This window comes from Psittacula echo (genome assembly GCF_963264785.1).
Source record: "Psittacula echo genome assembly, chromosome: 8".
NCBI classification, from domain to species: Eukaryota; Metazoa; Chordata; class Aves; order Psittaciformes; family Psittacidae; genus Psittacula; species Psittacula echo.
This window is the reverse complement of record NC_137744.1, coordinates 6,720,795-6,743,592: the sequence shown is the minus strand read 5'-3', so window position 1 is coordinate 6,743,592 and position 22,798 is coordinate 6,720,795. Positions and strand designations below refer to the sequence as shown.

Genomic DNA, 22,798 nt, shown 5'->3' with positions numbered 1-22,798 from the left:
AACAGTGTTTATACATTGTCCAATTAACCTGAGCCAGACTTGTGTCTTGGTTTTCGCAGGGGCCCATTACACTGATGAAACTATGGCTTCAGTAGCTGCAAAAGTGAAAATACAGAATGCTTTGAGCTGGTAGCAGCTTGTCTTTTCTTTGCTGGTCCAGCCATGTCATTTTCATCCCATTTCTTAGCACTTCTATGATCTTCCTTAGTTTTTCTGAGCTCTGATATCCAAGTAAATTTCAATTCCAGGATGGATTTGAATCTAGACAGGAACAAAGTGACCCATGCTACCAATAGATGCAGCAGCTTTCCTGACTATCCCCTCCCCAGATATAAACTGAAGTAGTTTCTTGGGGAGCGACAAATGGACTTTTGGTCTTCATGCAGTGTTCAGAGACTTGGTTTTCTGACTCACCTCACAAGTAAACCCACTGAGGATGAGTTTACATAGAACAGCTTAAACACACACCAATCTCGTGCTGCTTGACAACCCAGTACATAGCAAACTGAAGGAAAACCCTCTCTACAAGGAAACAAAACCCTGCTGCCTCAGTCAAGCAGTCCAACAACTTTGAAGGTTTCCACATGCAACATAATTTAGATTATTTTCTCCTGCCCTCAAAACGAAGATCTACAAGCAGATAATTCTATCAGAAAGTACTGATAGATCCATAGCTGGAAGCACTTTCCATGAACCAGATGCATCATCCACTATTTTGCCAGGTTATGGAAAAAAAAGTCTCTTACCCAGAGGCTGATGGCCCCACTTGAATTCAACATTTGCTTAATTCTCAAAGATAACACTGATTGGAAAGATAAATGTTTGGTTAAACAGATTACTTACTCTTTTGCCTGGTTCTCCTTGCTCACCTTTTTCACCTTTTACGCCACCGGGAAGGCCCTGGACACACAAAGGTCATCTTAAACTGAGCCCACAAGCCAGTGCAGAATGAATTTACAGTTCTGATACAGATGCAACAAAAAAAGAACTAAAAGAGGACTACTCACAGGAGGGCCTTGTGGCCCAGGAAGTCCTGGTGGGCCTGGATCACCTGGAATACCCTGTCAAGCAAGGCAAAGAAAAAAAAAGGATTAAAGCCTCCATCACTCCATAGTAGCTCAGTCAATTTCTTTAATTTCCAAGTACTATGGACAGTAAAAGATCGTATTTATTCTTTCTTTGTGTGGAAATTCAAGAGCATCTATAAATTTTATTAACTGCACATCCTGTTTATTTAGATGATTCACTCAGATACAACTGCCCCCTGCGTGCACTGCAGCAGCTGGTTTGGAGGCCTGCAGCTGCTATACAATAATAAAAAGAAGGAAAAGAAAAAACCCCAAAACAGGAAAGAAAGTAGAACAAAGGGCAGAGTCTGCTGAAATTACAGGAGCAACAGTCATTAGATTAGTGGTAACTGCTGAAGTTGTGAGACCATCAGGATCGATAGCGTGTTCATCTGAAAAGTGTTAAGAAGTTATAATTTCTGGTTCGTCTTGTTCCACCTTTGTGCAAGTTCTTAAACCTCTTCACCGCTGACCTAAAGAAAAGCTGCAGACTATTGAATCCACAAAAGGTTTTTGTGTAGAGTTTCTGTTATTTTCTTGGAGGCCTCCCAGGCTTCCACTTTATCTTCAGTCAGAGAGCACAGGTACGGGTACGCGCCAGGACTTTGTGTGTATTTCACAAAATAATAAGTATAATGCTGAAATATTTTACTGATTGTGTGCTACTGAGCATAACCTTTGTTGAAATAAGACCAAATATGTAAGCTTTGAAATCATCGTTAATGTTGGTCAAATGCGATGCACTCAGACTCAGTGTTTGTAACTCATAGTGCTTTAAAAGGAATGCAGTTAGAACGCTTTTATTTTGTACATTTATATAACTCAACCCCAGCATAACTAGTCCTTCAGAGATCCCTGATGACAGACGCAAATTACTCTGACCCTAATAAAGTCAGATGAATCTTTGCTTCTACTCCAGCGTGGTCAAAATGTCACCTTGTGTTTTCTTAGAACTGTAAAGACACATAATGCTGCTCTTTACCTTCTGTCCTACCATCCAGTAAAACAGAGCCAAAACCAGAGACCGGGACCTTTGTAAGATGACTGTGCATTGCAAATGTACATCAGTGGATAGCTCTAGGTAATGCCTTAGTGGTGCCTAATGTTCTTCTGAAAGGAAGAGTAACAAATGGTTTGATCAAGATGAAGGGCAGAATTGTCCTAAAATAAAACACTGCTAGACAGTAGTGCCAAAGCTTTCTTCTCTGACATGCTACTCAGGATGAAAAGGTGGAAAGAAAGAAACTGATCCAAATACAGACGGAGGAAACTAACAGTTCAAATTTAAAGCTCAGTTACTACAGTGATATTTGCAAAATAACCAATCATTCGCCACTCTTAACTCTTCTATTATTCAGGGTGGTATTTGAGAACACCACAACCTTCAAAGAAAACAGGAAATCCAGGTACCCATGATCCTGCTGGTGCTGCTCAGAGTGTCTGTGACTGGCATCCAGAATCACATGGCACTGGGAAATGTTCCCCGGTACAGAAGGAAACATAATAACTTAAAAAATGGCAACTCTCCCAATGACTTTTTGGCATTTATGGGTGAGGAAGGATCCATACAAATCAAACCAACAGTTTAAGCTTACTGTCATAATATGGCTTGATATGCATTTTAAGAGGCCCGTTTCTATGGGGGAAGCATTTTATTCAGACCCTGTGGAAGAAAGATCTTGGGGCAATTACTAATGACAAGAAAAAAAAATGGAGAGAAAAAAGTAGAACAGAAGAAAAAAACGAATTTAGTTTAAATTTTTGACAGACTTCTTCACAATGGATGGCACAGCTGGCTCACACAGCTCACAGCTCCACAGCTGGGAATCTGAATCCCCAGACAGCTCTGAAAATTGCAGTCTGGGTGTTCCAAGGCATGAGAGTACTTTAACTGCTTTTACTGTTACTATGAGCTTCCTTTAAAAGAGTTTCTTAAGAACAGCTATTTTACTAAGGGAAGTAACTGAGGCAATGTGACTGGCACACCTTCTATTAAAGGAAAAGTACTCAGGCCTTTAAAAGTACTATTCAGGACACTGAGAAAAATAACAGAACCTCTGCAGTAAGCGGGATGTGAGTATACATGAGCCAAAGCAACAGAGGCTGCAGCTTGATCACAGGCTCATTGCAGATGGATACAGTTTGCCACTCACCTGATCTCCTTTCTGAAACTCAATATCATTTGGTCTCTTCTGTTCTCCAATTTGTCCTGGTGGCCCTGGAGGTCCCTGAAGACCTTGTTCACCCTAATGTGCAAGAAGATGGCAGTTTGTTACAGGCGAGACAAAATGCCATAATGGCATGCATAAGTATTTTGAAAGTAATAAGCAAAAATCTCATCATGATCATCTACTCACTTTTTCACCTTTGGGTCCTTGGAAATTCAAACCCATATTACCCTGCAAAAAGTATAACTCATCAGCCCTTAGACGTTACAAATGAACAGCAAGACAAACAAAACAGTGCACCACCACCATCAATGAGGGAAAGAAAATACCTTAGGTCCCGGCAGCCCTGGTGGACCAGGAGGTCCCTATTAAAAAAGGAAACAACAAAAAAAGTCACTTCCAAGCACTTTGTAATGCCCCTGTGTGTCAGAACCCAACAAAACTAATGTCGCTACTTTGATTCCTGTGCATTATAGCCAAGGCACCTTGCCTTCCTCTGAGAACTCTTCCTCATGCTATCCAACTTCACAAATACATGAGAAAGGAGTTCTTCCTTTAAGTAAGAGTCAAATAAAATTATACAGTAAGGTATTAAGCTTTAATGAAAGAATCATCCTTGTCTAAAGTAAGCCAAATCTTGCCCCTCAGGTTTCACACAAGGAGACTGCACGAAGATTCAGCCTGATTTAAAGCAAGAAAAGGTCTGGGAACAGGTTGTTTCATGCGTATCACATTTAAATGTGCACAGTAGCAGCGCCAGGGTGAGCTGAATGCTGGGTTCTTGTTGTCTTCATACCAAGTCCTGATGACCAAGATCTTTGCACTTCACCAACCTGCCTCTGAGAACATGAAAGAAAGAAGTAACTGCCCCATTTAACACTTTATGGGTAACAGGTTAAAGAAACTTACCGTCAAACCTGGGGGCCCTGGAGGGCCAACTGGACCTGGTATTCCCATGGCACCGGGTGGTCCCTGTTGGGAAAGGGGAGGAGGCTATGACAGAGGCACCTTTCTATGAACAAACACCAAACAGTAAGGCATTTAAGGTCAGAAAACATCAATAGCTGACACCCCATACACGTCAAATCAAAATAGCTGACCACTAACCCACCCGTCTGTCCTTGTGGAAAGGCCTAAAGGAGGGTACATCATGTTAGGAGTGTTCTGCTCTCACCAATACATCTCTCTGGCTTGGATAAAGGAATGCTTTTTTGTTTGTTTTGAACTACTTTAGCGCTTTCTTTCTCTTCATGCACTGAGAGAGAACAACAAAACACTTTGTATTTGTGATTCCTCCCAGCCAGAAACAGACAATAGGGAAGCACAGATCAGAGGAACAGAAATGCTAATAGGCTCAGTCTGGTCAGAATGGCCTGGGGGTTGCCTCTCTGTACCAGGAAATGGGAGTCTCTGGCTTCTGTCCAGTCCAGACTGATAGGCCTGCTCCCCTTGTTCTTCCACTGCAGCAATGAATGGCTCAGTGGGAAGCACAGGGCCTGGAGTCACTAGCTGTTTTCACAGAAGACTGCTGCGAGAACAGAAACCCTGTTCAGGAGGTGCAGCATAAGGAGAACAGCTGAGACATCACGCCCTCTTCCCACCATCCAAAATAGTGGCTACAGCCCAGAAGGGTGGAATTTACATACTATATACCTCAGGGTGAAGAAGGGAAGGGAAATCCAGAACTGAGAGAGAGAATGCCTAGGAAGGGGGAACAGCCAGAGGAAAGAGAGAAGCAGGTCAGTGAGTACTGCTGTCTGCTGGATACCACCTTCCTGACTAGGGGACCTTTCTGGCCTCTGTGGGTCACCCTATGAAGAGCAGTATGGAAGCACGCACTTTCCCTGAAGCCATAAACTACAGCTACATTAACTGTGAGCCCTGGTTCTCCACATAAACATATGGATCCCTAGCACCAATGCTCCAATCATCCCGTAATGCAAATACTTTTCATGTTATCTTCTGGCAGGACACAGCGTTACAGTACTTTACAGAACTTACAGGTATCCCTGGAAGACCTGGAAATCCTGGGTCGCCCTTCTGTCCTGGCAGCAAGGAGGTAATTATTTCACCTGCTTCACCCTAGGAGAAAAAGAGATGACTTTAATTAATAGCACATTTCTTCATCACCATTCTGACTCTAAAGAACACAGAGTGGCTCGTAAGACTATGAGAGACTGGAGTTATGCTACAACCTAGCAAGTACTCTTTAATGTAAGTACTACATTCTCCAAGAATAGCTTTTTTTTAAGGAGAGGATTCTTTAAATGGCTAAACTACCAACTAGTAAAAGCTCTCTTTCTATATGTACAAATATATTTAAATATGATTGACTTAAATTCCAAAAGATTAGGGGATTGAAATACAAATGCTTCACAAAAGAAAAAGACGTTCTAGCTCCATGTGAAAGCAGTAAGTAAGAAACCACAGAAAAAAGGCTCGTTCAGCTTCTTCCAATGTCCCACCTCATGAGACAAATTATGAGTATGCTGTTATAGTTGTGCTTCATGTTCTGTGTTGAAACATAGCTTGTTATTGATTATAGGCAATATCTTAGTTTTAAAAGTATATGTTCTGATTAGCTTGCCTTTTAATATTAATATCTTTACAACAATGGGGAAGAAAACGAGCTGAGAAAACCAATTCAGCTTGCCAGTTTGCCAATACTAGTGTTATGCTGCCCTGTTAAGAGTTTATTGGAATAATTCTGTGGGTCAATTTTCCTTTCAAATAGATTTGAACCCAAATTGATGTTTTGGCCCATGCTCAAACAGGTTAAGGATACAATAAAAAACCCTTAAAAAATAAAAGGGGTCCTTAAGGTCTAAAATCAGATTATAAAACTATTTACATTAGAAGAAAAAGAGTCATCTACATAGTAATCTACACAGTAGAAAGCACATTTTCAAAAGCAACATAAGATGTTGCACTCTTATCTGGATATTTTAAGTTATTATTGCTTAGTCTCCGGTAGCATTCTTGGGCATACACAGGCAGACTACTGGTGCACTTGGGTGTTCATAGGCATTTTGATAACTTGATGCCTCACAACACAATCAGGCACTGTCCATCACACTCCCAAGGAAACCAGCTTCAGAAAAGTCTGCTACTTCTGACCCAAACCAAGTAAAGCTACTGCAGGATTTACAATCAGTTGCACTGAGGTGGCCTAGAAGCACTGCAGAATGTCACTCTGCATGAGTGATAATGATAAACATGGCCTTGCATGGAAGCGAGCAGGTTACCTATGCCATACTGCACACCTGAGCCCGGTTAGTACTTCATTGTGTGAGTACAGAACACTTACCTTCATACCTGGCAGACCAGGGGGTCCCTTTGTTTAAAAGAAACAAAAAAGAAAAGAAAGATCAATAGAAATGAATCACTGGTATGTTATCTGCAAACCACTAATCAGATCTAGACCATGAGGCAAGCATTAAAGAGTCTAAACAAAGACATGAAACAGGAGAAAATACATTTTTTATGATCTTGAGAATTAAGTGGAAAAAATTAGAGCATTAAAGGGTCTACATTTCCATTTCTTAGCAATTTGTTTCTTAATTACCTCCTATTATCTGTCCTGTCTACTACATTTCTTTCTGTATGTACTTTGGTTCTGACAGTCACTTTGCTGTACATCCCTGTGTTTTATAATGATAACACCCTACAGTGTCCCTTTTTTTCTGCCCCATTAATCACCAGTGAGACTCTTTAGATGTACTGGATGAGACTATCAAGATCTTTCTTCCCTGACACAGATGCATGTATTTGTATTTTCTGCAGGTGGCAAAGCATCTCAGCATGTGAGAATTCAAAGGGCTTTTTATTAGCTTTACCACAGCATGCAACAAAAAAGCTCACTTTTATTGAACATCTAAAATATGCTGATTAACCATAAAGAAACTAATGTATTCTTATTTATTAAAAGAACAACCGCAAAAAGAGGCTGATATTATACAGCTGATTGAGAAATATTTTACTTACAGGAGGCCCTTGTAAACCAGGAAAACCTGGACTGCCTGGGAATCCACGCTCTCCCTTAGGGATGAAGAAAACATTTAGCCAAAACCAAAGCAAAACATAACAAAACCAGATAAACCAATTTTGACTGAAAAGTCCAGTTTCATTGTTAGCTTATGACTCCAGCGTAGCAAATGGTATTGCAACGAGCTATAGGATAAATTGTGTGTTAAATCACGCAGTCTGAAACAGAACTTTCCATATTCAGTTATTTTCACATAATTCCAGGCAAAATACTACACAGATGGAAAACACACATAGTGCTAGAGAAGATCAGCTTCTCTTATGGAAGGATCATAATGTGAAGTTAAGTAACATATTAGGATGAAAGACTCCTTCCAACAAGCATATTGAATCAGTATTTTCCATGCAATATGATTAAAAATTAATAATTAAAAGTGCCACTGTTAGGTAGGGGGTTTTCCTTGGTAGTGACAGTCTACTACAACGATGAGATGCAATATATGATCTAGCCATCAGACTACTCTCAATTGTTAGCTATAAAATTAAGGGTTAGAACAAAGAATTTAACTACACTGCATAGGATAAATGTTGTGTCTTGGTGCTGGCAATTTCTGAGAAAATTTGTGCTTTAAGTACCAGACTGTGACCCCTTCTCTCACATACGTGTGCAAGTCTGAATCATCTTGGAATTACCTGCACTAGTCAGCAACAGCAAGTACTGCGGCACATAATAAACTAAATCTATAGGCTACAGCCAGAACAAGAGTGCTTTATCGTCTTATTGTTGCACTGTTAAGAATTTTAATTAAGAATTTTAAAGGGATTCCACCTTTGTTCCATTGCATCCTGGGATACCCTGAGGTCCTGGTGGCCCATCTTGTCCTGGTAATCCCTTTAAAGTGGAAAATAGAAAGGAAGAGTTAGCTTGTAAGATGCTCTTCTGGGCCTGAAAGACAAAAGGGAACAGATTCATAGCTATACAACCCATTCCTACTCACAGGAAGTCCTGGTGTTCCTGGAAATCCTGGAAGTCCTGGCGGTCCCTAGAAGGAAATTAACCACCTGTGTTTTAAACAGTATGGTACTAACAGATGTGCAAAAGGATTTACCAAGGTTTTACTAAATGTACTATTTGTGCATATCTAAGTAAAGAGAAACATCTGAATCACATGTAAAAAAAAAATGCCATGCTGCACAGCCATCAAGGCTCTTTTTCCCCTTCTTTCAGGAAAATATCCACAAAAACATAGAGAATAAAGCGCAGAACAACGAAAGTAATAGGATCGAGGTATACAGAGAAAATAAATGAATGCTCATAGTGTGGAAAACGGATGTCCCCTAATGAAGTCAGAGGTGCATTGACTGTCACCAGCTGAGGGTTCTGACAAAAAGAAAAAGCAAAGGCACAAAACCTAAAGAATTAGCAGACAAATCAACATTTCCCATACTGACCCTACATATACTGTGTCTCCTTCAGAATAAATTGAAGCAAAGTTGCATGCACTTCTTTATGTCCTGTACAGTAAAACAGGTCAAATAAGTATTGGGGCTACTCCCCCTAATGAGTTTATGAAAGTAATACAAGCAATATGTAAGATCGCATGCAATTTTACATTACTTATAAAAAGTAACACAAATCTCCTATCTAGTAGAAACATTACTCTTCAGATTGAAGATAAATTTTGCCCCCAGTAAATCACTACTTCTGTGAGGATCCACTCAATGCCTGGCAGTCTTTATCCGTAATTCCCATATGACCCCCTAAAATTGCACCGATACTTACTCTGATTCCTTTGGGTCCAACAGGCCCTGGCAGTCCATCATCACCCTAAAAGAAAAACCAACAACAACAAAACAAAAACCACACTCAAGTTTGCAGTTTGCCTTTCTATCAGATTAAACTGGAAGCACATTTCTTCTACACGTTTATAGTAAGTGCACTAAGAGTTATATCAGTTGTTATTTCTTGAGTAACAAAGTTCAGAGTCATCTTATTTGGGCGATGGACTTCGAATTGAAAAGTATTTCTTACAGCTGACAAAGAAAGACTTACAGGAAACGTGTTTTAAAAAAATTCAAGCAATTTAAAATTGCCCATCACCAGGTACCTGTCATGTGCTTTGGTCAAATATCCTACAGTGACCTCTTGTGGGAAAAACAAGATGTACAAGAGTAAATGTAAATGATACAGTACCATTATTTTGTATTACAACGCAGAACTTTTCTTGAGAAGAAAAGGCATTTAAGGAATAAAAACATAATCAAAGTTTCTAGTCCAGGACCCCTCTGTTTCACTCTTGTTACATCTAATTAGTCTTTTCTTTCAGCATAGACTTTCATTTTTTTCTTGTCACCTACCTATTTTCTCTTTGATGCACTTCTCTTAGTTCATACTGTGAGCATTTGCAAAAGAAATGGCAGATCCCGGATAATCTTGTGTGCATTGAACATAAATACAATGAGAGGAAGGCTTTCCAACATTTTAATGCTATATTGTACCACGTGAGGGTAACGATGTAATTCAGTAACAAATAAGAATAAACTGAAGCCCTGCAGGGAAAGCAGGGAGCATTCCTCAGCTGTGTGCACTGGCTCAGTGAGACCTTCATTTGCATTGCCTCTCCAAAGCCAGCCCAGGAATGCCACTAGGTGCAAACTTCAGTTTACCCATGCGGTGGGACCCCTGCAGGCAACTGACAGCCCAATAGCACGCTTATCAGTAAGCCAAGTGATGGAGTGCACTATGGCAAGGACTAATAAAACTACTTTACAGCACCTAGCCAAACCTGTTCTTTCACCTCAACCCGCAGTGCCTACTGAAAGGATGCAAGGGCATGTGTAGTGTTTGCTAGCACATTTATGTAAAGAATAGGAAACTGAAAGGAAGTCTTTTCCCCATAGATGACTATTAAAACCAACTAAAAGCCTGCGTCATACTCCAACATCTGAAGATTTTGACTATAAAGTCAAGGGTAATCAGAAGTGCTGGAATGATTTAGGATCAGCGCTACAAGCAAGCTAACACTACCTAGTATTTTCATGCTATTCAAGTGAATTGGGACTTACCTTCGAGCCTCTTGGACCAGGTGGTCCTTCTGGTCCTGGAAATCCAGGCAAACCTGGCTGTCCTTCCAAGCCTGGAAATCCCCTTTCACCCTACAAAAGGAATAAGAGACAGTAGAGGTGTAACAGGACAAAAGTTCAAGTTATGACTGAAATATTCAGAAAGCACATTATCTTTCTGGTTTTCTGTAGGAAGTCATCATAGAATAGTTAGGGCTGGAAAGGACCTTAAGATCATCTAGTTTCAACCTCCTTGCCATGGCCAGGGACACCTCACACTAAACCATGGCACCCAAGGTTCTGTCCAACCTGGCCTTGAACACCACCAGGGATGGAGCATTCACAACTTCCCTGGGCAACCCATTCCAGTGCCTCACCACCCTTACAGTAAAGAATTTCTTCCTTATATCCAATCTAAACTTCCCCTGTTTAAGTTTTAACCCGCTACCCCTTGTCCTATCACTACAGTCCCTAATGAAGAGTCCCTCCCCAGCATCCTTGTAGGTCCCCTTCAGATACTGGAAGGCTGCTCTGAGGTCTCCATGCAGCCTTCTCTTCAGGCTGAACAGCCCCAACTTTCTCAGCCTGTCTTCATACAGGAGGTGCTCCAGTCCCTGATCATCCTCATGGCCTCCTCTGGACTTGTTCCAACAGTTCCACATCCTTTTTATGTTGAGGACACCAGAACTGCCCACAATACTGCAAGTAAGGTCTCACGAGAGCAGAGGGGCAGGATCACCTCCTTCGACCTGCTGGTCACGCTCCTTTTCAGGCAGGCAAAAAACCTAACACAGCAATTGAATATATCCCCTGCTTAGCTACAGAAATTCCTGAACATACACGTACATTGCCTTTAATTGGACCACTTACACAGGCTTCATAGGATGTTTATGCATTATGTAAGCCACCTATTTACCATAATAATTCAGCCAGCTGTTTCTCCTGTGCTGCTTATATACATAGAACTCTCCCCCTTCCTATAAAAACACAGCTTTATTTTAACAAGTCTCTCCTGAAAATTCCCCTCTGCTGCAAGGCCTATAAAAGCTCTCAGAAGGGTGCAGATTGCTGCTATACCATGATTGTTGTTTATTATTTCACAGTTGCAAGATTGTGAAGCAGATCCTTTGGGAAACTATGCTGAGGCAAGGCATAAGGAAAATAAGGAGGTTATGGGTGACAGCCAACATGGCTTTACTAAGGGTGGATTATGCCTGATACATGTGGTGACCTTCTCTGATGGGCTACAGCACTAGTAGATAAGGGAAGAGAGATCGACACCAGCTACCAGGACTTGTGCAAAGCATTTATCACTATCCTGCATGACATCCTTGTCTCTAAATTAGACAGACATGGATTTGATGGCTGGATCACTTGGTGGATAATGAATGGGCTGGATGGTCACACTCAGAGTTGTAGTCAATGAGTCAATGTCTAAGTGGAGATCAGTGATGAGTGGTGTCCTTCAGAGGTTGGTATTGGAAGTGTCACTGTTCAGCATCTTTGTTGGTGACAGACAGTGGGATTGACCTCAGCAAGTTTGCTGATGACACCAAGCTTGGTGCAGTCAACACGCTGGAGGGAAGGGATGCCACTCAGAGGGAACTTAACATGCTTGAGAGGTGGGCCAATGCCAACCCCATGAAGTTCAACAAGGCTAAGTACAAGCCCCTGTGCCTGTGTCAGGGCAATCCCAAGCACAAATACAGGCTGGGCAGAGACCGGACTCAGAGCAGCCCTGAGGAGAAGTACTTGGGGGTGTTGCTTGACAAGAAGCTCAATGTGACCTGGCAGTGTGCACTTGCAGCCCAGAAAGCCAACTGGATCCAGGGCTGCATCACCAGCAGCATGATCAGCAGGTTGAGAGAGGCGATTCTCCACCTCTAATCCATTCTTGCGAGACCCCAACTGGAGTACTGTGCACAGTTCTGGGGCCTGCAACATAAGAACAACATGGACGTAGTGGAGCAAGTCCAGCAGAGGCCATGAGATGCTCTGAGGGCTGGAGCAGATGAGCTTTAAGGTCTCTTTCAACCCAAACCATTCTATGACAATGTAAAAGCAACTAAGATCCTGGCCCTGTGCTGTAGGCTAAACATTGTACAAATACAGAACACAAACAGGGCTCCAGCCCACAGTACTTACAACTGAAATCAAGTGAGACAGACACAAGACAGCAAAGAAATAAGGCTTCTTATTTCTTTTGTCTGTCACCTCCTAAAATCATAAGCCCTCAATTAGCAACCATATTTTGCTAAATATTTACACAATGATGAGCAATGGTAACCCATCAGCATGTAACAAATACCATATGCTACCCTCTAACTTGTCAGTGTAAGTCAACAATGTCACTTACCTGAAGTTGCAAAATACACATAGCTGAAAGTTCCCAAAATATTTACTTTTATTCCTCATATGTCACAGATTCTCAAAAATCAGTAAATATTAAGGTTTCAATCAGTAATGAAGTACCAGAATACACCTTTTTTGCATGTATCTGTTTTATGGTACACTGTTCAACTGCATAAACAGGTATTTCCTACAGCTCTGTTACATCAACCAGTACACATAACTGCTTATGAAACAGGCAGCTGTACAGTTGCACTGTACTTAGTCCTAACTATGCAGTGAGACTCAGAAGGATTCCTTGGATAGAAATAGACAGCTCATTAACTGGTCTGCTAAAGTTGGCTTCCTATTAATTAAACCTAAACATACTCCTCTTGTACTGTAGGTCACATACTGCTCTCTCATACAGGACAGACAGCTTTTGTCCCCTGTGGAAATGCTGAAAGGGCATAATAAGTTGAGGCTAGGTTGACAGTCAGTGTCCAGACTGGCTTTTGCACACAGTGCAGGCTGTACTGTGGTGGGTTGACCCTGGGTAGACACCAGGTCCCCAGCAAGCCACTCTATCACTCCCCTCTTCAGCTGGACACAGAAAACAGAATGAAAAGCTCAAGGATTGATATAATGACATTATGATGATATGATAATGGAGATCACTCACCAATTACCATCACAGGCAAACTGGACTCAGGGAAATCAATTTAATTTATTGCCAGTCAGAAGTCAAAGCTGGGTAATGAGAAATAAACCCCAAATCTTGAAACACCTCTCTCCCACCACTTCCTGCTTCCTGGGGTTAACTGTACTCCCAGCTTCCCTTCCTTCTCTCCCCAGATGGTGCAGGTGAACAGGGAACAAGGGTTGTGGTGAATCCATCACACGCTGTCTCTGCTGCTCCTTCCTCTTCACACTCCTCCCCTGCTCCAGCGTGGGGTCCTCCATGAACAGCTCCAGTGTGTGTCCATCCCACAGGGTGCAGTCCTTCAGGAAAGGGCTGCTCCAGCACGGGTCCCCTGCAAGGTCACCAGTCCTGCAGCAAACCTGCTCCAGTGTGGGCTCATCACTTCTGCTCCTAGGTCCTACCAGAAGCCTGCTCCAGCACAGGCTCACAGGATCCTTCAGGCATCCCTCTGCACTGGTGTGGGGTCCTCCCTGGGCTGCAGGTGGAGATCTGCTCCACCATGGACCTTCATGGGCTGCAGGGACACAGACTGACTCACCATGGGCTGCACCGCAGGCTGCAGGAAAACCTCTGCTCTGGTACCTGGAGCACCTCTTTCCTCCTTCTGCACTAACACTGGGGTCTGCAGAGCTGTTTCTCCCACATATACTCACTCCTTGCTCTGGCTACAATTGCTACTGCACTTTTTCCTCTTCTTGTGTTATCCCAGAGGTGCTACCATTGCTGCTGATGGGCTCAGCCTTGGCCAGTGGCAGGTCCATCTGGAAGCCAGCTGGCATGGGCTCTTCCAGACCTGGGGGAAGCCATCCCTGTAGCCCCCCCCCCAAACCCCGCCATGCAAACCACATGGAGCACAGCTGGTGTGCTATCTCATCTGAAAAGCAAGATTGTGGAGGAGTATGACTCTGTCAGTCCAGGGTATGAAAGGGTTAGTGTGCCCCTGAAGGAGAGAGAATAAGGAATTTGGGAGTGCCAGATAAGAAAAAACGTTAGACAGAGCCAGACTCTGGAGCAAGCGCTGGCAAGAACTGATTTTGCACACTTAGGAAACACACGTGTGTACAAGAGGCATGTCAGCCGTGTCAGGGGCTAGCTGGGCTACATAATGTCTGCTAATCAAAACATGGTCACACTTCATACTTTTGTTAGAGAAAGGAATATCTGCACACAGTTACTAGAATAGAGTTTTAGCACAGGGCTGGCCTTGGGTGTCATTTAAGGCTTCAGAACTCTCCTCTAAAACACAGCTACTTTGAAGGCCTTGGCTTCGCAGTTCTGTGACTGCTCAGAGAGGAGATCTCAAAATGAAACATATAAAGCCAAGCAGTTAAGTGAGAGACATACAGGAAGGCAACAGAGGATGCTAGTAAACTGCGCTATTGGAACTCCAAGTGTTTTCCAAGCCCACTTTGAAAGTGAGCAGCAACAATGAGAGATTTGCCTGAGGAAACTGTTGCCAGGGCAACTTCAGTGGATTTTACCAGCAAATTACCCTCAAGAGTGAACAGATGATTGGAAGGACTATGCCTGGGGACAGCTGAGGATTACACCAGAAACTTCCCAAGGGAACTGTATCAAACTAATTACAGAGGGAATAGCTGCACTCTAATAGCTAACTTTTGATCAAAAAAAGTGGTTGGAGAAAGAAATGTAGGCAAGCTGGGTAGGAGGAGAAACCAAGATGATCCAGCTCTCTGGAATACAGATGATACCGGGGAGGATTGTTTCATCACTGCCTACTTCAATGGTGTATAATGATTCCATAAGTGAGAATGGTTTTCAGACGTTGCTTCTGCCTCCAGCATTTTCCTATTGCACACCTTGTATACACCATCCTGTTTTCATGAGGATTCAGGGGTTACAAATTCACCAGGAAAAACTGCCCTCTGCCTTGCAAGAGCATACTGAAACTGGAAAGACATTTCAAAAATGGTATTATTTAGGGTATAGTGAGATTTACCTCCCCGGGGAACATGCAATGTATTTTCTCACAGATGCAAAGACTGACCGTCACTGGCCAGTTTTGCTTGCACAGAAAGAACTGAGAAAGTCTGGATACCTTTTTGTTTCAGACTAGAAACTATGGAGAAACATGAACAGGAAAGGTTTAGGTCAGCTCTGATCCCATCCATCTTCTACTCCTGAAATTACAGGATAATTTCCATAGCAAAATAAAGATGCATCAGCCATAAACCATCCTTTCCTTGGGGAATGGGTGAGGAGTCAGATTCCGATCTCATTTAGTGATAAATCTAGAGTAGCTGGCAAAGCAATTGCCCTCAATCAGCTATACAGATGTGGCAAAACTGTCATCTTATAAGCTTGAACATGACTGTTGCTCAGGGGGACAAAGAAAAGAAGGGTTGGGAAACACCCTAAAATGATGCTTTAGGCAGCAGCAAGATACAGCCAATTAAACAGGGATACATGAAAACTTGGCATAGTTCCATGTACTCTAATAATAGGTCACAAGTATTTAAGAAAGCAGGGAAAGATGCGGATTTAAAGCATATACAAGTAATTTAAGCTTTTAGAATTTCTTCCTGAAACTTAAATGCTTATGAACAGACATTATGGGGAGAGAAACCGGGATATTTGCACTAGTGTGGCATACCCATAAAAAAAATAATAAAGACTTTAAAAAAGGACCAAAAAACATTCAGGAAAGCAGTAGCTGGACAGCCCATTTCAATGCCTACATACATGCAAGAACCTGGCTGTAACATCTGGCAATGGAGGCACATACTGCTTCCTGCCCTCCCTACAAAAACAATGAGCATCACAGAGTCTAAAGAGTTAACTATGGGTGGCTACTTAAAACTAGACTCATGTACAAACATCTGTACATTAAGCAGAAGGCAACAGGGATCTTAAGGACACAATTTTCTTAGACTTCAAGCTCCAAGAACATATATCCAAAAAGTCCAAGAACATGAAATTCTTCCTTTCCAAGGGGCATGGATTTCTTGTATCTGGGTACAAAGGCAAAGTATCTGAAATGCCTTCAGAGCTCAGACAGTACAAGCTGTTCTTCACAGAATCCCAGGCACCAAGCTTGTATGAGATCGTATATTAGAAGCTTACAACCCTGTTGAGTCTCTGGAGTTGCAACCCTTACATTGTCATCAACAAACCCAGTAAACCCAAAACCTTCTGAAATTCTCTTCTAAAAGGCTATGGGCAAACCATATGTAATAACTAAATAAGCCTATTAATCATTTTAACTCAATTTGAACAAATAGAGCCCAACAGTCCTCCTCTTAAAAACCAGTATCATGCATTTGCAGTTATTCTGAGATAGAACCACGTCTTAAGCACTGTGAAAAATACGGTCCTTCCTCGAGCGAGCTACCTTACAGCACGTGTTGAAGAAACATGAAGAAACTCATCAGGTTGAAGACTAACCTAGTACTCAGCAAGATCAGTGACAGCTCTGAACATGGCTACATAAGTCTAGAGGAGAAACAGGAGCACCTCGGCAAAGGTAAGAAAGCTTATTCCAGCAGCAGCACATATCGCCACTTTAAAGCAAAACCACAGTAGTGCTGGGGCACAAGCCCTCTTGGTGATTAAGATGCATGCAGCTTGCTTGCTGTGGACCATGTCTTCATCAGCTAGAGCAGCTGAGATTCAGTACCACCACCTCTTCCCAGTCTCAGAAGAGCTGATCTTATCAGCATCTTGGAATCTTGTTTTCAGCTGAGGTAAAAGCAGCCCAGTAATCTACAGGTTTCACTGGTTTCTCTTTGACATTGCTCCGTGTGCAGTGTCTACTGTGTTTATTCCTTTAGCTAGCTTTTACTCATTAACTAGCTTTTAAGCATTAAAGGAGGTTAATCTCAGAAGTGCCAAACAATCATTATTTAAAACCCAATCATCATCCAGTTCCTTAAGTGAAAAGCAATTATACACTTCTCCTGCAGTTGCAAAGTGAGAGCAATTCCTATAAGCAACAGTATGTAGCAGTTTAATAATTTACTTGAGTTTTAATTTTCTCACCAGATTCAGTTCACTACTGAGCAGCTTGTTGTAACAGCACACCGGCTCCCAGTGCAATCAATTTTTACTGACTTCTCCAGTAAATTCCTCTCATTTCTTCATTGTATCACTTTAGACATGTTTTAATTTTACCAACTTATTCTCCAACAGATAACATGCTACTGATGCTGCAGGGGCTCATGGCAGAGACAAAGTTAAACAAGTGTCACTGGCAGAATGGGAGCAGTTAAATAAGAGCTGTGGCTCCCCAAAACAAGTATTTTTCCTGTTACAGTTCGGTTTGTGTTACTTTATGTGATCTGTTAAAATTTGGATATCCTGAATAGAACGCTAGGATGCTTAGGAAAAAGGCTACTTTTGAAGCTCAAAAGGAACATATTAGGCTCTGCTAAGCTGAACAAAGTAGCACTTCTTAGTTGACTTACTGTAAGTGGACAGTGACTTGGATGCAGAAGCTGGTCTCAGGCTAGAAGTAAAACACATTGGAACACAAGTGCAGGGCTCAGCTGAATGCATTTGACAAGGCTGTTCTTGTCTTCCCAGTACAGAAACAGGTTCTGTACACCTGACAGTAGTTCAAGAAGTACATTGTCACACTTTCAATGGGAGAATCAGAGAGAAGAGGTTATTTAAACAACTGCTTGTCTAATGCTCTTCATATACCAATTAGGTAAGGAGCTATAGAGTTTGACTCCTTGTTCAGAGGGAAGCAGAAACACCAAATGTCAAGTGTCAAATACAAAGCAAAAGCCTGAAACTTGTTGTTGTAGCAGCAGTTTACAGTCAGCAGGAATAAAGCTAATATTTATAAGAAAGCTGGGTTGAAGACAGCATCAGGTTTGGTAGCTTACATCAAATGTGTAAGTGGTACATTGCGAAGGATCAACCTATTCATCATAAGAGAGCCCTTGATGTCTTGCACCACTACAGGACTCTAGAAAGTTTAAGGCTGTTTAAAAAAACAATAATAATAAAAAAACCCAAAGAATTTGTAAGAAAAAAACCTCATGGATGTTCATGACAGAGAGCTCCTGTGGTTCTCCAAGCTCAACTGCTGAATCCATCAATGCATCAAAACACTGAGGGCTTTGTAATTACAGGGCAACTAACATAATGGGGTGTGTGCACATACGATCAAACGAGTTCCACTAGCATCACATCATACTTCAGAACTATGGGCTGTGCTTTCCATTGTTCCTTTACATAATGTACATGACTACCTACAAGCTTCAGAAGGGTGGTTTGAAAAACCCACCCACAATAAAACCTCTGGCATTCCTCAGGATCATGCTGCGTTTAGCTTGACTGAGGTGGAAAATGAGTCACAGTTCCCAGATTTCACAGCTCCCAAATCCATCCTTAAGATTTTTATTCTAAGGATAGAAACTTGCCTTACATTTATCCGTTTAATAAATGTGAGTCTCAGACACACACTCCCTTCCTTCAGGGGACTTGGGCGTACAAAAGAAAGGAGCAAGCAGTCTTACTGCAGGTGAAGCTGGTTTCCTTTGTGGTTTGGTTTCTTTCTTTAATTCTTCTTTATTTTATAAAAAGATTACACTTTGATCAATCTGCAGACGAATTTGATTGAGAATGTACCAGGAAGATGCAGATGTGATGCTTGTTTTACTGGAGGCCTTTTCTTCCTCCCCCACTTCATTTCCACAAAAAGGTAACAGGCTTTTCACTCTTCTGCTTTGGATTTGCTACAATTCACTCCAGAAGAGGCCAGCAGAGGTTGGAAACTAAATGTGGAAGAGTTTCTCCTGTGCAGCTAACAATTAGCTAGGCCAGTCTGGAGGGGTAGAAACAAAACCCACAATACATAACGGCACCGGAAAGCCTGATCTTGAACAAGGCTCATATGTTCCAGTTGTTGACTGTACTTGGACAAAAAGCTCCCTCTGACTCCAAACAGTCCCAAGATATTCTTTACCAGAGAAAGGTGACTTGATTTCATTAAATGACACTGAAGGACTAGAGTATATCCAGTGGGTCATAGTCCCTGTATGTGTAACAGTTGTATAAAGAGAAAGCTGACTCACTGAGAGAAAATTACTTATGTTATTTAGAAAGCCAGAAGATTCACTTCTACATTTTCCTTATCCACATCAGCCAGACAATACTCATTTGCTCACTGAATTCACAGAACTGCTGTGACTAGTCCAGAAAAAGGCCAACTTCGAAATACAGAAAGGGTCTCCAAAGTTTTGTCTGCTATGAGTGTATTGGCAATGTAAGCCTAAGGCTTCAGTGCCTTCAAACTAAACCCAGAATAGTCCTGTGACTGGTGTTAGGATCTATGCGATTTGGCCACCTGCATTTGAAGATCCTATAGGAACACATTAACCAGGTTCACATTTTGGCTAACTAAATCTAACTCCAAGTTTGCTATTAAGGGGATACTGTTCTTCACTAGGTAAGTATATCAGGAATATACTTGAACTAAAAGCAAGTAAATGCCAAGGAATGACCTCATGTGTCTGGAGCTATCTGGATGGCAGGTGTGGCACCAAGAATTACTCTGAATTTTGGACACCTGCCTTGTTTAACCTCAGCCAATAGTAAAATCCTATGTCAGCACATTACAGTGCCAATGCAGCAACTGGTTACTTTGCATTACTTACAATCATTTGAGGTTACACTGGTTTACGCAATGTCAAAAATCACCTTTGAAATGTGTCAGAAATTAATCTAGAGCATTGAAGCCCTTCTAGAACCTTGCTAAGATAGGGTAAGTGGTTTGATAAGACAGGCTTATCAAACTCATAGCTATCAGTTCACATCTTTAAGAAGACTTTGTATCTCAAGCAAACTGTTTGCAAGGTTAAGAGTGGAAGTGTTTCAGGCAGTCTCTAAACCCTTGCAGTAACCACATCACATTGATTCCCTGTGACAACAACAGTTACATGAAAACTATGTAACTACAATTTACTTACAACTAGACTCCCACACTTCAGAAAGGCTCAATTCAAGCAAGTACTAAGCCATGTACTCACACAGCACTGTAGCTAAAAAGAAAGTGCTGGGCATCTGCCATTTACTCAAGGGAAAAAACTATAAAACAGTAAGAAATAATGGTGATAGAAAAATCAAGTACTGCACAGATATATTGAGCTCAGGCAGTGAGACTGGAAGTCAAAGCTGCATGGAAGCAGGAAGGCTCCAAGACGTCAATATGCATCTCTTGGTCTTAGGGCAGCCCAAACCAGCCTGTAGGACTGAATGAACCACACAGAGTTGTTTTGCGGGGGTTTACTCTGTTTGATCTAACAATATGTGTTTGGCCACTAACTAGCTACTAAGTTGGGTGGCAACTATATACATTGGGAAAGCTATATCTGAATTGTGTCACTTCCACAGTCCAGCTGAACATCTAGACAGCAAGAGCACTCATCTTCATATACAGCCATGCAAGTTATAAGGTAAGAAACTGCAAGTTTAGAGCATGTTACTTTTGAGCCTCGAAGGCAAAGAAAGTGGGAAAGCAACTCAAACTCACTCTGGTTTTACATTCCCACTGAAGCATTACTAGTATAGCCGTTATTCTACAATCCGCACCTTAGCTTGTCCACAATATTTAGTGTAGTCGGGCCTTGTCAGAAAATAGGAATTCCTTCCTTTTTACTAGAATTTGTCTCTTTTCTGGTTAGTCCTTCCACATAGCTGGAAAACCTTGTGCCATTATTCCCCATTCTTGAGAAAATGATATGAAATTCTGCATACCAACAGAGGGGCCAGTTGGTCTGACCCAATAGCCAAAGCTGTTCCAACAGCTATGCTCTTTGGTGCATGCCTACATTACAGTCAAAGAAAACAAGACATGAGGAAGAAACAACAGCTATTACCTATAAGGTTCAGTTATCTGAAGCTGACATATGGCTCAGTGGTTTGTGTTGGTCTATCAGTAAAGAAAAAAATAAAGAAAAAAACATATTTACCTTTTCACCTTTTACTCCACTGCAATCACATTTGGATAAAGAGGTACATCCATGGCAAGCCTTTAAAGACACAAGAAAAACATTACATAAACATAAAGCCATAATAAATTTTTAATACTATTACAAAACTTAGCCTAAAATATGAGCCTACAAAGTGTCATCTATCCATTGTACATGTGTTCAAAGCAGATACAATTAACAAGGTACAATCACCTTCATTAATGGCTATGCTTGTGTGTAAGCATATTGCAGTTTTAACAAATTTTAGACTTTTAAATTTATGCTTAAACACCACTTACTGTAGGGCAAGGTACAATGCAACACCTATGGCCAAAAGGGCCAGAACTTCGATAAAACAGGCTCTTCAGCACACGCCTCCACACTGAGGAGAGTCCAATTGCGGTTCCACCAGTAGATGTCAGGTTTTGCACGAGAGTTTAACCAAGCCTGAACCTTATGTGCGTATTTGTGATAATTACTGGAAAAATCCTTACTATTCCATTAATTCTTCCCTCCACAGCTCAGTCATTGAGAAAAGGTTTTCTTAAAACCCCTAGATTTCATCTAGCTGCATTCACATTCTATTACAATGCATGACCAGTCTGCTACAACAGTCTCTAGTAGAAGGGGAATGACAGCCAGATATTAAAGGGTCAGAGGACAGAGGCAGAGAAGCTTGATTCACAAAGAAGATCCAAGTTAGGCAACTTCTCCATACCACATTTGCTTACTTTATATTCCTTCCCCACCCCAACATGGGATACTCATTAGAGCTCCATGTCGATTCAGAGATGAGTGGATGAGTTTACAGAAGTGAGATTTCCTATTTTGTTTTCTGAATGTCTCTACATACTACATATGACCATTTTCCAAACTACTTTGTAGTTAAAAACCATGAGCCACATTACAAGACCCACTACCCGAAATACTTGGGGGTTTAACTTGTTCTGAGAACTGGTCTAACATCGTATTAAAAAAAAAATATGGGCATACTTAAAAAGTTTGAAAAGCATTTGGGGTCCTCCCCCCCCAGTAACCTACAGAGAACATCATGTACAAAGCTTCAATCGAGCAGGAAACCAGTTGGTGTGTCAGAGCTAAAGCACACCCACACTTGAATTCTAGTCTTCATTATCACAAAAGCATTAAGAGACATGACCCATCACCTACCTGGCATTAGGAGTGTCCTGGCTCTTGGCCTAAACACACCAATAAGCATCAGATTGAACACACAGAAATAGCTTAATTTACCTGGAGCTACATAAACCCAGGATGAACTAAAGCATCTTGTAGCAAAAGGCAGAGCTTTAAGTACAGCAGTAGTGGTACGACATGAGTAGGGCATCTCTCCAAGTCTTTCATGTGGCTTTTGTAATCAGTTTCTTTATTTAATGTATGTGGAAACTCAAAATTCTTAGTTAACAGGGGCTTATTAAGCCATTTCCTAATGTGAAATTGAACCTTATTAGACAGTTCAGGTTTTCAAAGATCAGACTGGACAAAGCCCTGAGTAACCTGGCCTGACCTTTTAACAGACCCTGTTTG

General features: G+C 41.6%; 1 protein-coding gene across 1 annotated transcript in view; it reads right to left on the bottom strand.

Moving 5' to 3' along the window:
• The window catches only part of COL4A5 (collagen type IV alpha 5 chain), a 56,232-nt gene extending 34,373 nt beyond the window's left edge, over nt 1-21,859 (bottom strand). Inside the window, exons 1-14 of the mRNA XM_080624735.1 lie at nt 21,254-21,859; nt 10,286-10,375; nt 9,003-9,047; nt 8,218-8,262; nt 8,049-8,111; nt 7,220-7,273; nt 6,543-6,569; nt 5,237-5,317; nt 4,145-4,207; nt 3,565-3,600; nt 3,425-3,466; nt 3,221-3,313; nt 1,008-1,061; nt 844-900 (exon numbers count right to left, since the gene is read on the bottom strand). Of these exons, the coding sequence (XP_080480861.1) occupies nt 844-900; nt 1,008-1,061; nt 3,221-3,313; nt 3,425-3,466; nt 3,565-3,600; nt 4,145-4,207; nt 5,237-5,317; nt 6,543-6,569; nt 7,220-7,273; nt 8,049-8,111; nt 8,218-8,262; nt 9,003-9,047; nt 10,286-10,375; nt 21,254-21,355 (852 nt within the window). The 5' untranslated portion in view covers nt 21,356-21,859. The remainder of the gene's footprint in view (nt 1-843; nt 901-1,007; nt 1,062-3,220; nt 3,314-3,424; nt 3,467-3,564; nt 3,601-4,144; nt 4,208-5,236; nt 5,318-6,542; nt 6,570-7,219; nt 7,274-8,048; nt 8,112-8,217; nt 8,263-9,002; nt 9,048-10,285; nt 10,376-21,253) is intronic.
• Nucleotides 21,860-22,798: the final 939 nt, after the last annotated feature.